Source organism: Aspergillus mulundensis, assembly GCF_003369625.1.
Source record: "Aspergillus mulundensis strain DSM 5745 chromosome Unknown scaffold_1, whole genome shotgun sequence".
In the NCBI taxonomy this organism is placed as follows: Eukaryota; Fungi; Ascomycota; class Eurotiomycetes; order Eurotiales; family Aspergillaceae; genus Aspergillus; species Aspergillus mulundensis.
In genome coordinates, this window is record NW_020797889.1 from 3,393,814 (window position 1) to 3,408,711 (window position 14,898).

Here is a 14,898-nt window from a genome sequence, read left to right on the forward strand (position 1 = left end):
GGGGGTACGGTCTTCAATATCAATCTCACCTAATTTTGCTTTCTAAACACTTGGCTTGGCAAGCTCTTGACCTTACTCTCACCGCACCGAGTTTCTTATCTACAAATATTCTCATAGAAGCGCGGTTATGCAATGCGAAAGCCACGACAGTCAATCTTTCCATAGTTGGCATGACTCGTCAGAGTGTTGATGCCAAGACATAGATCCAGACTAGCGACAGCTTAATTGGGCTTTCTGATTTTTGATTGGATGACCTGGAACTAGCGTGTCCCACCACAAACCGGTTCGTTGTGGGTCACGGGACTCGGGTGGGCTCCGAGAGACCACAACACTCCGTCCCCTCGCCCTTGATGTCCCTTCGGATGATCGCTGTCAAAGTCCAAGACCGAGCAATAGGATCGGGCTTACTGCTAACTGGGATTATGATTTACTTCTTTACTAGCCACGTCTTATCTTGTGGTGCCACCAGAATTCCTCGAAAAACCAGAAAATTTGACCATCGGCCCATCAACACTCGGCACTTTTCGCTTTCGAAGACTTGATGCACGCATTTTCATCATGAATGCTCAGGATGCTGCCCTTAGTCTCTCTTAGATCTGGGCAAGGCAAGCTAAAGTCTCAACACTGCAGAATGCCCGAGTCCTTTTCAAGGTCTACTTGCTTGGTCATCTCGCAGCTGGATATGGCCACTGATGCCTGGAAATAGTATCCAAGCACACCTAGAACGTTCACGAATACATGAACGGCGTCTGAAAAAAGGAACGCTCGGGCATGAGTCCCAGCGAGCGGAACTGCTTACGCCAGGCGCAGATATCTATGTGCACGTCACCCGAAGTTGACTTCAAAGAGCTCGATCAACCGTATCGTTGACAACTTGTCTTCGGTAGGTAAACACAGTACTTTGCTATATTCCATAAAATCTTCATGCGGTGTGTAAGCAAGCATGGTGACCCTCTTGGTGCTTTGATCAGAACAAAAAAACAAACTACACTGATCTGGCGCGGCAGACGCCGTCAGACCCGCTACATCACGGTGCCGAAGCAGACATTAACGCGGTTGCTACTGCAGATCCTGCAAAGGAAGTTTATCCCGAGCTGAAGACCCTGGGTCGCGCTCATCCCCACCTTTCAGCCTTTTGAGAACAACTAGATTATTCAGTGTGCAGTGGCGGCAGCTCTGTTCTATGTGCATGGCAACATTAGCTGCATCTACGTATCAGACGCATAGATACTGTGGTATCTGCACATCTGACCTGTTATACGTCAACGCACCGCCGATACGTATCACATTAAGCAATCCGCTGCGAGATCTTGGCTCCGAAATCGTGTTGGGAGTCTGCGAACCGTCGCAACTGCGGCGGCAATCTTCGAGCACGGACATCGAGGGCTACATATGAATAAGAGCGTACTCAACTGTATGCCGTGTCTAAGTACAAAGCTCTAGCTTGACAGGCTGCTCGTGGCTATATACGCTCGTCGACATACCTTGCTGCCATTTCCTCGTCGATGCCGCGTTCCTTCAGCCTTAATTCCACAAAAGAGCTACCGGTGACACATTCCGCCTCTGGAATATCATTTTATCATGGAAATCTACTCACCGGTCTTCCAAGCGTCCTAAATTAGGTGTTCGTCAAAAAGCCACACTGATCCGCTGCACCATGCAAACAGATATATCCAAAACAGGCCAACTAGCATAGGCCGGCAGTCGCGCTTCGAGAATTTGTTCTTATACCGCATCGGTGGCCGCAGAAGACCAAACGCAAGCGGCAGGATATTCTGGCCACAAATGTCACTTCGATATCAGCTTTCGACCAGGCAGCCTACGCCTTGAAGGATATCAGAGCTCGGAAAGTACTCCATGATTGGCGATAAAATGTCCAAAGAACCGGTCAGTGGCCACTACGAATGCGTTGACGGAAGCTCGAGGCTGCCATGCCAGCTCTGAAACGCACTATTAGAGCGGTCACCGCCCTTCCTCTGAATTCCGCGACGGGATCTCACCAATAGCCGAGCCTTTTTATCTGTGTGGTCTGATCTGGTATGCCAAACATTGATTTTGAGCCTTTGAAAGGAGCAGAGCATACCGGCCGCAGATCGACGACGTACGTATCTCCAAACATGATTTCGTGCCTCGGCCGTAGAAACAGGGTGAGAGTCTCGAGCTCTGGACGCATGCTGGTAAGGTTGCTGTGAAGTCCAGGGGTTATATCCGGCATTTAGGAACTTGCGAGTCAGCCGAGGATATCAACCTCCTGGACCACGACAAGTACGTACTTCTGTAGGATTTGGGGCTCTATTCAGGCCCCGAAGGCGTCTCGAGTTTATATTCTCTTAATCCCGTAGTCAATCATAAATTGAACGTTTTTCAATATAAATTTCCTCTAAAGCCTCTCCCCAAAAAAGCCCGAGCATGTAGACGCGGACAAATATATATCTTCGCGAGGGTCAGTCAGGCCGCGCCCCTCTAGGAAGACCCTATAAATAACCTCAGCCATTTGGCACAGTTGATATAATAAAGCGTGTACAACTAAATCTATAATCTCCCAGGATGGGAGCGGTAATCTACGAGGTTTCGCCGTCTTCGGTCGGGAAGCGGCCGTAGACAGCAGCTTAAGACTACGAAGCGGATCATCAAGGTAGCAATCATTCATTTGTATTCATAACTCAATCATCCATCTAACCCCCTTCAAAAAATCCATGAGACTACCCTACTCAGCGCCATAACGCGCCCGGTAATCCTTCAACCGCTCAACCTCCTTTTCCCCAATCTCACCACCCAGCTTCTCAATCAAGTCATGCAGCCCAATAACCGCGCGCACAGGAACCTTCTCCCCAAGATCCCGCTGGGCACAACCAACCGCACTCTTTGCCTCACTCTCGCTAACGCGCTCCTCGCGATCCAGCAGAACAACAACACCAGAAACGATACCGCCCTCCTTCTCAATGATCGACACGGCCTCGCGCAGCGCAGTCCCCGCCGTAATCACATCGTCCACAATAACAACCCGCTTGCCCTTCAGCGGCGCACCCACGATGTTCCCGCCCTCGCCGTGGTCCTTGGCTTCCTTGCGGTTGAACGAGTAGCTGACGTTGTCCCAGGTGCCTTGGGGCTTGGCAGCGAGGGAGTCGCGGACCGCGAGCTCGTTGACGACGGCCGCGCAGATCGGGATGCCCTTGTATGCGGGGCCGAAAATGATGTCGAAGTTTGGGGTGGTTGTGCCGTTTTCCGTGCTGACGAAGGGAGGGGAGGAGAGGACGCTGGCGTAGGCGGCGGAGGTGGCGCGGAGGAGGGGCGCAGTGTGCAGGAGGGACGAGGTGAAGAAGTAGGGCGATTCACGGCCGGATTTGAGGGTGTAGCTGCCAAAGGAGAGGACTTTGTTGGAGATGAGGAGGGGCAGCAGGGCTGCTTTTTGCTCAGGGGCGGCAGACATTTTATATTATTTTTTTTAGGGATAGTCGTAGAGATTGGTTTATGCGCCCGAGAGATTGAGGAATACAGAAAAATCAATTTTATTCAATTGCTAGCAAGATAGAGAAGAGGATGAGAATTCCCCATGTATTTTTTTTTCTGGCCGATCCATCTGGAGGGGCGGAGTGGGCTTTCCCACTCGACGAGGGGCGGAGTCCTCCGAGCTTTTTGTCTCAAGTCCCCATCCTCCGCCCTTTTCTTCTTCTCTTTTCTGTCTCTCCGCACTGTGCTTCTGGGGAAGAATCATTCTTGTTTCATTTCAATTGCTGTTTTTGTTTTCTCATTGCTTGCAGCACCGGACTTGTATCGGAGTAAAACACGTGCCGTTGTCCTCCGAACTCCGGTCCTGAGGGGTCCCCATCGCACCGCCTCGTCTTCCTCTGCATACCTTGTCCCACATCTCACGTCTCAGAGCAGGCTCTCTCTGTTGACCTGACTGCGCCCCTCTGTCATTGTGTGCCTTTCGTCTTGAATTGTCTTTCTTTGTTCTTTGTTTCCTGATTTAGTCGCTTCGGGATTGCATGCCCTCGCCCAAAACAGACTTCATTCTCCGAAAAACTCACCGGTGAGCTGATCTGTCAGCAGAACGAGGAGAGTCAATCTTGAATATCCTGGAGTACACATACTGTAATTCAGACAGTTTGTCAACTGTGAGTGAAACAGCCTGATCTTCTCAATTCGCTTTCTTCCGTTCGCTGCTGGCCGAGAACAAGTGCTAATGTCGTTGACTAGAATAAGCAGCTCCCAAGATGCATATCAAAGATAAGCTCGCCCAAAATGAGGCCGCCGGCAAAATCGGCATCTCGTTCGAGTTCTTCCCACCGAAGACCGCGCAGGGTGTTCAGAACTTATACGACAGAATGGACCGCATGCACGCATTGGGCCCATCTTTCATCGATGTCACATGGGGTGCTGGTGGACGACTCTCGGATTTGACCTGTGAGATGGTCAATGTTGCTCAATCGGTCTACGGTCTGGAAACATGCATGCATCTCACCTGCACGGATATGCCCCAGGAGAGGGTGGACGCTGCGCTTCAAGCAGCGTACAATGCCGGTTGCACGAATATCCTTGCTCTGCGCGGCGACCCTCCTCGTGAAAAGGAAGTGTGGGAGGCTGCTGATGGTGGATTCCGTTATGCAAAAGATTTGGTCAAGTACATCCGGGACAAGTACGGCAACCATTTCTGCATTGGAGTTGGAGGATACCCTGAGGGCGCCGATGACAACTCAGATGTAGATCAGTTGATCGACCATCTCAAGGAGAAGGTTGACGCTGGTAGCACGTTTATTGTCACCCAGATGTTTTACGATACGGACAACTTCATCAAGTGGGTTGAGAAATGTCGTGCCAAGGGAATCACCGTGCCCATCATTCCCGGAATCATGCCCATCCAGACATATGCTGCTTTTATCAGACGTGCGAACTGGACTAAGACACTCATCCCTCCTGACTGGCTGGAGGCTCTGGAGCCCGTAAAGAACGATGATGCCGCTGTGAAGCAAGTCGGCAAACGCTTGATTGCGGACATGTGTAGGAGATCAATTGCCGCTGGTATCAAACACCTGCACTTGTAAGTTACTCCGGTCTCCTATCAGTGACCTATGAAACTGACAGATGATAGCTACACTATGAACCTGGCCCAATCGACACAGCTTGTTCTCGAAGAGCTAGAACTCAGCCCAACAGCCGAGGCTCCGATCCCAAGGCCTTTGCCTTGGAGGCCTTCCCTGGGTCTCAACCGGCGAGAAGAAGATGTTCGTCCTATCTTCTGGCGGAACCGACAATCATCTTACATTGCGCGAACTGCGATCTGGGACGAATTCCCCAACGGCCGCTGGACGGACTCCAGATCGCCCGCCTTTGGTGAGTTGGAACTTTACGGTGTAGGTATTAAGGGCACAAACGAACAGAACATTAAACTCTGGGGCGAGCCCAAGTCTCTGAGCGATCTCGCCCACGTCTTCGTTCGTTTCCTGGAAGGCAGTCTCGACCGACTCCCTTGGAGCGACTCTCCCATCACCCCTGAGACAAATGCCATTAAGGACCCACTGGTCGAGCTCAACAAGCGAGGTTTCTTCACGATCAACTCTCAACCCGCCGTTAACGGTGTAAAGTCCTCTCACCCTGTATATGGATGGGGCCCGAAGAACGGTTTCGTCTACCAGAAGGCTTACCTCGAGCTCCTCATTCCTCCCTACGTGATTGATGAGCTCATTGCACGAATTGATACGAATGAAGATCTCACCTACCACGCCGTGACCAAGCATGGCGAACTGCGGACAAACACCCGCGATAGTCCTAACGCCTTGACATGGGGTATCTTCGCTGGACGCGAGGTTGTGCAGCCAACCATTGTGGAAACAGTCAGTTTCTTGGCCTGGAAGGATGAAGCATACCAGCTCGGTGAAGACTGGGCCAAGTGTCACGATGCTGCAAGCCCAAGCCGAAAGTTGCTCCAAGGCATCATGGACAGCTGGTACCTCGTAAACATCGGTAAGTGGTTGAATTTAATGCTGAGATACTGTGCTAATCACACCGCAAGTTAACAACGACTTCCACAACACATACGATCTCTTCGAGCTGTTCAAGGACCTAAATGTCAAGGACCTCGACGTCGAGATACCAGGTGAGACCACCGAGCAGAAGGCCCACCAGAACGGAACGACCAACGGCTCAAACGGCACAACCAACGGCATAACCTCCAACGGGACTGCCGCCGAGGCCGTAAAGAACTAGGCACCTCAACAGCTGTCTCTTCTCGCATTGCTTAACACAATGCCGCTCTCACATCTTTATGCACACGATCAACCATATAATTCAACACCTAATATTCAACACTTACTAACCTCTCAACGATGATACCTGCTCTGCTGCCATGGCAAGTCCCAGACAAGCAAGCAACACCAATGAAACGTTTTACGGCGACACGAATGAAGACCTCTCAACGATTTCTTCCTCTCAGCGTTATTTTAATTCAACATGACCTTTTCAATTCTCAACAATATACCCTCGCATTACGACTTTTCTTTCCTTTCGGCACGGAAAATTCTTCAACACACATCCTTATTCAACATGATTACCTATGATTTCTCCCTTTCTCCTCCCTGGGAAGGATTACGGGGGCAATCTAAAAAGCAGCAAGCATAAAGGGAGCCAGGGGAGCGGTCTCTTAATATTCAACACTATACACAACGGGATGGCGGATCGGAGTTTTTACGAACATGAGTTTTGAGCGGCTATAGCCAGCCACCAAAAGTGAGCGTATCCTCTTCAACATGGGATACGGATTGGCTGGAGTCTTTTGTTTCTCTTTGTTTTCTTCTCGCTTATTTTTGCATGGGTTTTGGATATTCATATGCATTTTTCGTCTTGTTCTCTGTTTTTGTTTCTTCTCTGTCTGTCTCTCGGTGGATGGGCTGTACGGTACATAGTACTCAGTGAGTTGAGTCGATAGAGCCAGATCTAAACTTTTGCGTTGGCTTGGTGCCAACAGAGGAAGACAAAAATCAATAGAAAGCCCAAGCTCCATCGTCTAAGATAAGATGGATATCCCTACAGACTTTCCCTGGAGCTTCAAGTCTACGCATCAAAATTTATCAATAATATCTAGGCAAAGACTCTTCGGATTGCTTAGGTGCGCCAAATAATGCACATGATATCGACCGTTGCATAAGAATGGTAGGCCAATGGATACCCCGGCCAATATTAGGTCTAGACATAAAAATACAAGATGGAAAGACGTGAGTTTCCCGGCCAGACCCAAGATTCAGAAAACGATCTTCCTTGAACAGGATAACATAAGGATGGTTATAGAAATAGAACCCGCGATATTGTACGAAAAGTCAACGCAAACGGCCTCGCAAACCACACTAGCCAAGTGCCGATGAGGATCATGAACCCCACAGCTCGTGCAATCACCATAACGATAAACCCAAGCACAACCAGGTATACTATGGCTTGACCAAGGTCAGTGAACAACCATGCAAGGTCTTTGTCGTTAGTCTTGGGCCAAACTCCGGTGGAATTGTATGCGGAAATGACGGCTAAGCCCTTTCTAAGGACGTGTAAACAATGCTCAAGCATTCCGAGTATACCGTTCACGAACAGCTTGAGTAGAACGACCTTCGAGCCACGATTCTCTTTGATCTCACAGCAGAAATGTTGCACCTGAGCGACAAAGAGGAAGACAATGTCAATGAGCATGTGCAGAGTCTCTGAACTCACTACTCCCTTGGAATTGGGTTGTGCTTTGTTGTTCGTTTGGCCCTGGATGGAAGACGGGGCTTTGGCGCTGGTATTAATCCCCTGGTGATCATCCACTTGGTGTCCATCTAACTCAGCCACATCGGTAATCTTCGCGTGCATCATAGTGCTGCGAGGTTGCGGTGGGCTCTTGGTCGGAGACGAGGTTGTTTGATTGACAGGTTGTGAACTCGTCCCCTCTGAATTATACGGTGTCGATTTCCTGGGTGGTGCATAAGCAGCCTTGGTTGGTGAGCTTGAGACGGAGGATTCGGATGCTTTATCTTCGGGAGGATCGATGCGAGACTCTGTGGATGACCTCGGGATGCCTGGAGTACGGATGAACCCACGCATGCCCCGCGGTTTGTCTGCTGCGGCAGGTCCTCCTGCGGGAATGACCCTGATGTCTACTAGTTGTCTTGCGGCGGGGATGTTGGTGGCTCTTGCTGGGTCTAAATGCACCGCAGATGGCGCGTTTGATTTTACCCATGAATGTTGAGTCGCCCGGCGTAGACCTAAAGGCGAGACACCTGCTTTCGGGTTTGCCGGCAATCTTGTCCGGGCGTCGGTGATGAGCTCGCCGGCGCTGCGAGCAACGGGTTCCCTGATGTCCGTAGGTTTGGGTAAGTGGCCTTTTAGATCCGTCATAGTCACCATAGTACGTGTTATAGTGGGTGTGATAATGAACACATCGTCCGCCCTGGGAACAGGCTTCTGGTTCTCTGATGACCTGGCCCGCCTCTCGGTAGGATCGTGCTCGCCTTTCCCTTCGGGGCTCGTAGACTTCTTTGTCATCAGTTGCTGGCACTGCCCCTCCCGGCATAGCGAGCGGGGGGATAGCTTCGAGCATTGGGCATGCTTCAAATTCCGAGAAATTGGTTCCCATTCGTCTTGAACGATTCTGGTCTCCCCGTTTCGTATCTTCCCTCGGTGCACCACGCCCGGCTTTGAGTCTTTCGATACCCGGGGCATACGAGAGGGCGGAATATTCACGACCTTGGGGCGCTCTGGCATCGAGAAGTAGAGAATCTCGTCGGGATTTCGCCTGTGCGGCCCATTGATTTCCTTGCATCCTAAAAAAGAGCCGTCTGGATTTGCAGGTGGCGGCTTCTGCTTGGGGCTGGAGGACGATTCTTCCCAGATTGTGCTAAACCTTTTGCCAATTTCATCCGGGCAGTAGTAGCGGGGGTGATTGGAGTGATAAGCCAAGCCACTATCAGCGTCATGATCAGAAGAAGATGTCCTTGAATCCTGGCCGTCGAGCATCGCTGGCCGCTTTCCATGGTGTTCAGGGAACCTTAGGATATGCTCCGGTGTCGTGGTACGCGGGCTAGGGAGGGTGTCGGGATCGACCATTGAGCCCCCTTCCTTTTGGACTTTCTCGATACTCCGTTGGTACTGAGCGATCTGGCCCACATTAAGGGTGGGAGGGTTGGGCTCCCTGGCCGACGGCATGTGGACGACGAACCTATCTTCCCAGTCCTTTATCGAAGAAGAGGGTCCAGAGGGGCCGGATATGGGAGAGACGGAAGAATTCGAGTTGTAAGACGACTCAGTGGTAGTACTGCCTGTCTTCGACTTCTGGCTAGATAGTCCACTCTCATTCGAGCTTGCTGAATGGTTACTGTTCATCCGTCCTTTTCCCTCCGAAAATCGATTTCGGTCGATTGAAGTGCTGTCCTTGGAGCCATCTCGTTGTTCAGGAGCCGTAGTACCTATCTCCGCTGCATGACTGTTCCCTGTCGTGCATAATTTGTCACCGGAAGAGCTGCCAGAGTACTTCCACTTCTGCTTCGATATTTCATGTCGCGAGGAATTTGCGAACGACATGATTTTTCGGTACGCCCCGTGGTGGTGTGTCTTCTCCTTCTCGTTATCACGCGGCGATAAGGACTCTCTATCCACCTTATCCCTTATTTTCTGCCAATATCGTTCGCGATCCTGATTGAGGGATTTGGGTGATACATATTCAGGTGAGCCGTCTCGTCCTTTGTCTTCACATGACGCAGCGGTGTCCTTTCGCTCCTTACTGTCTTTATCCGTGGAAACCTTGAGCACCGGGAGTTTGGTCGGAGTTGCCTTGGATGGAGGGGATGTGGCGGGCGTATCAGCTTCAGAGATGGTGCTATCTGAGCCGATTGCTAATTCAACTGCACTAATCCGGGTGCCGCCGGCGTCAGAATCGTGTCTCGCATCTTTGCTGCGACGTGGTCGGGGTTGAATGTTGAGCAGATGCCCATTCACTCGGTCAAAGGCCATGGCCATATCGAGACGTTGACGGCAAAAAGCGCTGGTAGTTTCGACTCTAGAGTCTGCGCCGATTGTTTAGCCAATTGTCTTTTCCATGACTGATTATCGTGTACAAAACGAGAACAGTGATGGAGACTTTGCGTTTAGCTTAGTGCTGAGGGAAGGTCCTTCAGAGCACGGAAGTCAATGGCTTGGGAAAATCGAAGATCATGTCCGAATCAGCACGGCTGGGCCAGCTCGTGTATAAGTGAGCCCGGAGGCGTTGGAATGTAGACCGGGTTGAGTCGCGACGGTCGAGAATGCATCACCAAACAAGCGTGGATTGGAATGCTCACACCAAGTCCCGACGCAGCTTGGAATGGAAGCTGCATCATTGGCAGATAAGTTACATAAAAGGAAGGTGCACCCTCCGATGTCGATCCGTGATTTCCAGAGGCGGGGGCTGAGAGCAGCTTTAACATTGAGATTTCCTAAATCTCGCGGGTCAATTCTGACTGTAGCCTTTTCGACAATGACGTTGATTTTAATCCGCCGTTGCAATGCCTCGGCCAAGGTTATCCCAGCCACATTCCATCTCTGACAGTAACAGCAGTGCAGCACTGTCTTGTGAAACAGCATGCATAAAAATAAGTCCGGATGGATTGCGCCTCCGCGCCTGCAAGGTTGTTCGATGATTCGTGTATTTATGTGCGATGGTATTATATATGCTGCAAGGATGTTCTTGTGGGGTGTTGCTATGTCAACTAGAAGTGTCCAGTCTCACGACGAAGACTACTTCTGCTGGTTCCCGGCGTGATCGGACTCGGGGCGGCGGATATGTTGCTCTTCTTGAGCGGGCTTGAGGGTCGGGCGTTTCTTTCCTTGTAGAAGAAGTCGCCACTGTTATGCAAACGACGATCAAAGTTTCCCGGTGTAGATTTTCGTAGAGGTGAATTGGCATGAGAGTATATCCCCAAACTGCCACCATCCCCTGTGCGAGACGGCGTTGGTCGGAATTGGGGTTGGCGAATAGAGCCCAATGGGGCTTTGACGACTGGCGAGGCATCCCGCAAATGATTGGGAGTTTGCACTGAGTGAGGGGGTCGTGACGGCGTGGAAATAAAGGAGCTGTTCCGAGAAGTGTTTCCCTCGGGATCAATATGCCTCACGTAGTTAGGGTTGGGGCTCGTCTTAAATCCTCTGTTGATCACAACGGCCGGGGTGTATGTGTCGACCTTATTGTATTTCTCCTCAAAGGTCGAATTGGGACCCGAGAACTGGGTTCCGACCTCTCTCATTAACGGCTGGGTTCGAGGATGCACGAATTTCGCATCGTACTCCCTCATCACTTCCTTATGAACGATTTGGGAGTCCTTCGCTTGTTGCTTAAAGAATGACGAGAGAAATGACATCTGCACGGACAGAAGAGTGGTCACCACAAGAGTCGTCACAATCGTAACACTTGGACGAGGGTCGGAGAGCTGTGTAGGCAGGAGGAGCCAATAAATGAGAACATGTCCGGGGCTAAAGAGACAGAAGAGGTCGAGGCAAATCGGTAGAGGATCCCAGACCGCAACCTCCCAGACGTCACGCTCGGCATTTGGATGAGCCCTCGACTCAGCGGATCCAGACAGTGCATTAGCAAGGTATCGAAGCGGCGACGCCGTTACAGGCGTAGAGTCAACGCGAACGCGATGGGCGGATGGCGTAGCAGGCGCTTTATCAATTGAGGTTTCAAACATGCGATAGTGTCGTTTGCGCTGGAACGTATAGAAGGTATTCATAACGGAGGCGCAGATCAAGAAGTGGACAATGAACGACGCCTGGTAGCTACCAGTTAGTTTCCACACATAACCCAGACACTAACGACAGCAGTGACTTACGAGCCAGCTGAGGTATGAAACTCCAACTTCCTCGCCAAACACATCATCGATCGCATCACTGGCTTTTGACCGGCTGTTGGCCCTCGCGATCATGAACACAAGGTTCAGGACAATGCCCAGTGTAGTCGCCCAATCCTTCGCAAACTGGTCCCAATCGTTCGCATCGATCTCTTCCGAAAGCCAAAGCAGGAAATCCAGCGGGTTCAAGTAAGACTTGATACGCTCCGTCAGAGGCTGACGGCGTACAAGTCGCGGCATGGTGATGTCAGATAACGGAGGCTCAAAGAACAGAAAATAAAACAATGATTCAATATGAGAGTCAAGCAGTCCAGAGCCAAGCTCCAAATAAGCAGAATATGGCCAAATATTGACCTCCCGAGCTTTGAAACCAACTTGAGGAAGTAAACAACGTGGGCAACACTAAAGGATAAAAGATGGGGGAGCTTCGGCTTAGATAAGCGGCGCTAGCGCCGATAGTGAGCGAGCAGTGGAACTAGCACCGTTCGGGATGACGATTGGCGGCCGACGGGGACATCGAGACAACTGACAGCTGCTCAAGACAGAGACTCAGACAGGGATCTGTTTGTGCACCTACATCCAGATCGAACCGCTGCCTGGGTACCAACCTCTCCGGTTTCCCCCATCCGCTCAACCACCATGGCGGCAGGTACCGTGGCCTATAAGGTACCGCCGATATCCCCCTCATTCCAGCTGCGCGGTCTATCTAACAGCGAAATTCCCATAACAGGACCGGCAGTTCCTTGCTGTCATCGGCGACGAAGAGTAACTCATCCCCATACGAAGAATCCCCAAAACAGGACCCAGCGCTGATATATCCCCGTCCAGCTCCGTAACTGGTCTCCTGCTCGCCGGAATCGGGGTGAGTATCCAATCTGAGGTCCGCAGAACACGGAAGTAAACTGACTGTCTTATGTAGCACGTCACAGGACCCCCAGACGCCCAACGGAACTTCCTCGTCGTCGACGCAAAGACCGAGAACTCCACGATCGAGAAAGCGTTCCAGAACTTCACTCAGGAACGAAACGATATCGCCGTTCTCCTGATCAACCAACATGTACGTTGCGACAGAGCCGGGATTGCTGTTTATATATGCACACAACTGGGGCTGGAATGCTAACTGCTGGAGCAGGTCGCAGAGCGCATCCGACACGTCGTTGATTCCTACTCCGAAGCCTTCCCTGCTGTTCTCGAGATCCCAAGCAAAGACCACCCATACGACCCTGAGAAGGATAGTGTTCTGAAGCGAGTGCGTCGGTTATTCGGTGAATAGATTAGTCGGTCTCATATCTTCGTTTCTGTTATATATTATTCAGCATTTACATCCCGGGAAAGACATAATTCCGAAATTTGAAGAGAGCGTAGGCCTCCATAGTGGTAATAGTGGGTGGTGGAAGACGTATTGAATATCGGACGCCATGGGTAGTTACATGAGACCAGGGCAGCATCGAATTTCTTGCGTCTCCAAGTGGTTTTGTGAGGCGAGGTCAATGCTACAGGCCTCGGTCGTCGCTGATGCAAGCTAATTTTTACTAACGTGACACTTTATGGGTAGGCATTAGAGTGTAGTATTATGAGCACTGAAACCAGCCGAGCTCTAAAGTCGCTTCAAGAGTCAAAGGGCCTCAGACAAGCTGAGGCAAATGACGGCAATATGCTGATTGCGTACTATGCATAATAAAAGTCATGTAGAGACAATCAAACAAATCCCGAACGCCGCGAAGATGTAGCACTTGTACATTACAGCAGGCACCGCGAGGAGATGGGCGTAAATCGACGTCTGTAGAATATAAGAGCAAAGAAGATAAAATGACTTGCAAGACGAACAGACAAAGCTAATGCCAGATGAGATGTGGTAGATCATGGAGCGAAGGTAGAGTAGCAGATCGTGTAGGCGTTACATAGGTAAGTAATCGTGAGCGTGATAGGGAAAGTGGACATCCGTGATTGCTTAAAACTGAATGTTCTTGGCATCCAAGCAGGTGATCCTGTTGTTGTCCTTGGTATAGACATCCGCATGAACAGTGTATCTGCCCTGTTGTTTCACACGTGCCAGGTTAGACAAAGGCTCTTCAGCATCGGGGAATATAATGATACATACCGAAGGAATCTGCTTCGGAAGATCAACCTGCTTGGTCAGGACCATCTCACCCTCTTCCAAGGGGCATTGCAAGTCGACGTTCACAAGCTGTTCACACAAGTCGGCAGTCTGTCTGAGGAGGGTGATCAAGCCGTATTTGACTTCCAAAACAACGTAGGCGCCCTTTTCAATCTTCTGGTGCAGATTGCCCTTAGCATTGATTACGAGAGTTGTACCACTAGATTGCAGGGCATTAGCATGAAGACGCGTAGAGATAAGAGCGACCGAGTCGACTTACGGCTTAGGAGGGTTGGGAGCCAAGTCCACGGATTCAATTTGTAGAATGTCGCCAGACGGCTCTGATTCTGAGCAATACTCCAGCGGGTTATCGCCCTGAACGGCTTTCCCATCTGCAATAACATCCTGGGAGTATCCGAAGAGCGAAGTGGGCGTGGCAGTGGCGGCCAACGGGGCCAGGCAAAGCAGCGCCGAAGCGGATGATAAGAACTTCATGGTCGCGGAGCAGAAAGAGAATCAAAACTAAGAGCGAGGACGGTAAGGTAAGCGGCAGTTTACTATGAACTGCAAAATATTGAGTTAAGCGTGCTTTCAGTAAAGGCACGCAGTCGTGAGGAGGTGAGGAGAAGGGTTGGAGAATGGACAATGGAGATGCAGATGGATGGGGATGGTGTCATGGGACACTGACCGTTGACGAATGGCTGGGCACACGTGATTGATTGTAGCACCGGCTTTAATTCAAGCCATCTCTTGGCGTCTGCACTGACTAGCCTCACTTTGATAGACTGCTAGCACACATTTTACCTATGGAGACAATGTCCAACATTTGCAACTGCTCGTCGAGTCGTTTTCCTCCTGGCGTTATCGAAGACGTTGGTTGACATTTACCCCTCTTACAACTCTAAGTATATTCATCCGATCATCGGACGGATCCGCCCCACTCGTCTCCATCCATCT

The 14,898-nt window shown here is 50.7% G+C and overlaps 6 protein-coding genes across 6 annotated transcripts; 2 read left to right on the forward strand and 4 right to left on the reverse strand.

The window, feature by feature from the left end:
• Window positions 1-2,707: 2,707 nt before the first annotated feature.
• DSM5745_02588 (orotate phosphoribosyltransferase) lies at window positions 2,708-3,430 on the reverse strand (the record flags this gene model as incomplete). The annotated part of the gene is made up of 1 exon (XM_026744604.1): window positions 2,708-3,430. The coding sequence occupies one exon, from the start codon at window positions 3,428-3,430 to the stop codon at window positions 2,708-2,710; it is 723 nt and encodes a 240-aa protein (XP_026607767.1).
• Window positions 3,431-4,217: 787 nt separating this feature from the next.
• DSM5745_02589 (methylenetetrahydrofolate reductase (NAD(P)H) MET13) lies at window positions 4,218-6,207 on the forward strand (the record flags this gene model as incomplete). The annotated part of the gene is made up of 3 exons (XM_026744605.1): window positions 4,218-5,041; window positions 5,093-5,964; window positions 6,014-6,207. 3 exons carry the CDS (start codon window positions 4,218-4,220, stop codon window positions 6,205-6,207), a joined length of 1,890 nt encoding a protein of 629 aa, XP_026607768.1.
• Window positions 6,208-7,278: 1,071 nt separating this feature from the next.
• Window positions 7,279-9,978, reverse strand: DSM5745_02590 (putative NTP binding protein; the record flags this gene model as incomplete). The annotated part of the gene is made up of 1 exon (XM_026744606.1): window positions 7,279-9,978. One exon carries the CDS (start codon window positions 9,976-9,978, stop codon window positions 7,279-7,281), a length of 2,700 nt encoding a protein of 899 aa, XP_026607769.1.
• Window positions 9,979-10,706: 728 nt separating this feature from the next.
• DSM5745_02591 (Nur1/Mug154 family protein) lies at window positions 10,707-12,083 on the reverse strand (the record flags this gene model as incomplete). Its single annotated transcript, XM_026744607.1, has 2 exons — window positions 10,707-11,765; window positions 11,826-12,083. The coding sequence occupies 2 exons, from the start codon at window positions 12,081-12,083 to the stop codon at window positions 10,707-10,709; spliced, it is 1,317 nt and encodes a 438-aa protein (XP_026607770.1).
• Window positions 12,084-12,482: 399 nt separating this feature from the next.
• Window positions 12,483-13,116, forward strand: DSM5745_02592 (H(+)-transporting V1 sector ATPase subunit F; the record flags this gene model as incomplete). The annotated part of the gene is made up of 5 exons (XM_026744608.1): window positions 12,483-12,509; window positions 12,574-12,608; window positions 12,672-12,705; window positions 12,763-12,900; window positions 12,976-13,116. 5 exons carry the CDS (start codon window positions 12,483-12,485, stop codon window positions 13,114-13,116), a joined length of 375 nt encoding a protein of 124 aa, XP_026607771.1.
• Window positions 13,117-13,794: 678 nt separating this feature from the next.
• Window positions 13,795-14,436, reverse strand: DSM5745_02593 (ML domain-containing protein; the record flags this gene model as incomplete). The annotated part of the gene is made up of 2 exons (XM_026744609.1): window positions 13,795-14,161; window positions 14,222-14,436. The coding sequence occupies 2 exons, from the start codon at window positions 14,434-14,436 to the stop codon at window positions 13,795-13,797; spliced, it is 582 nt and encodes a 193-aa protein (XP_026607772.1).
• Between the last annotated feature and the right edge of the window lie 462 nt (window positions 14,437-14,898).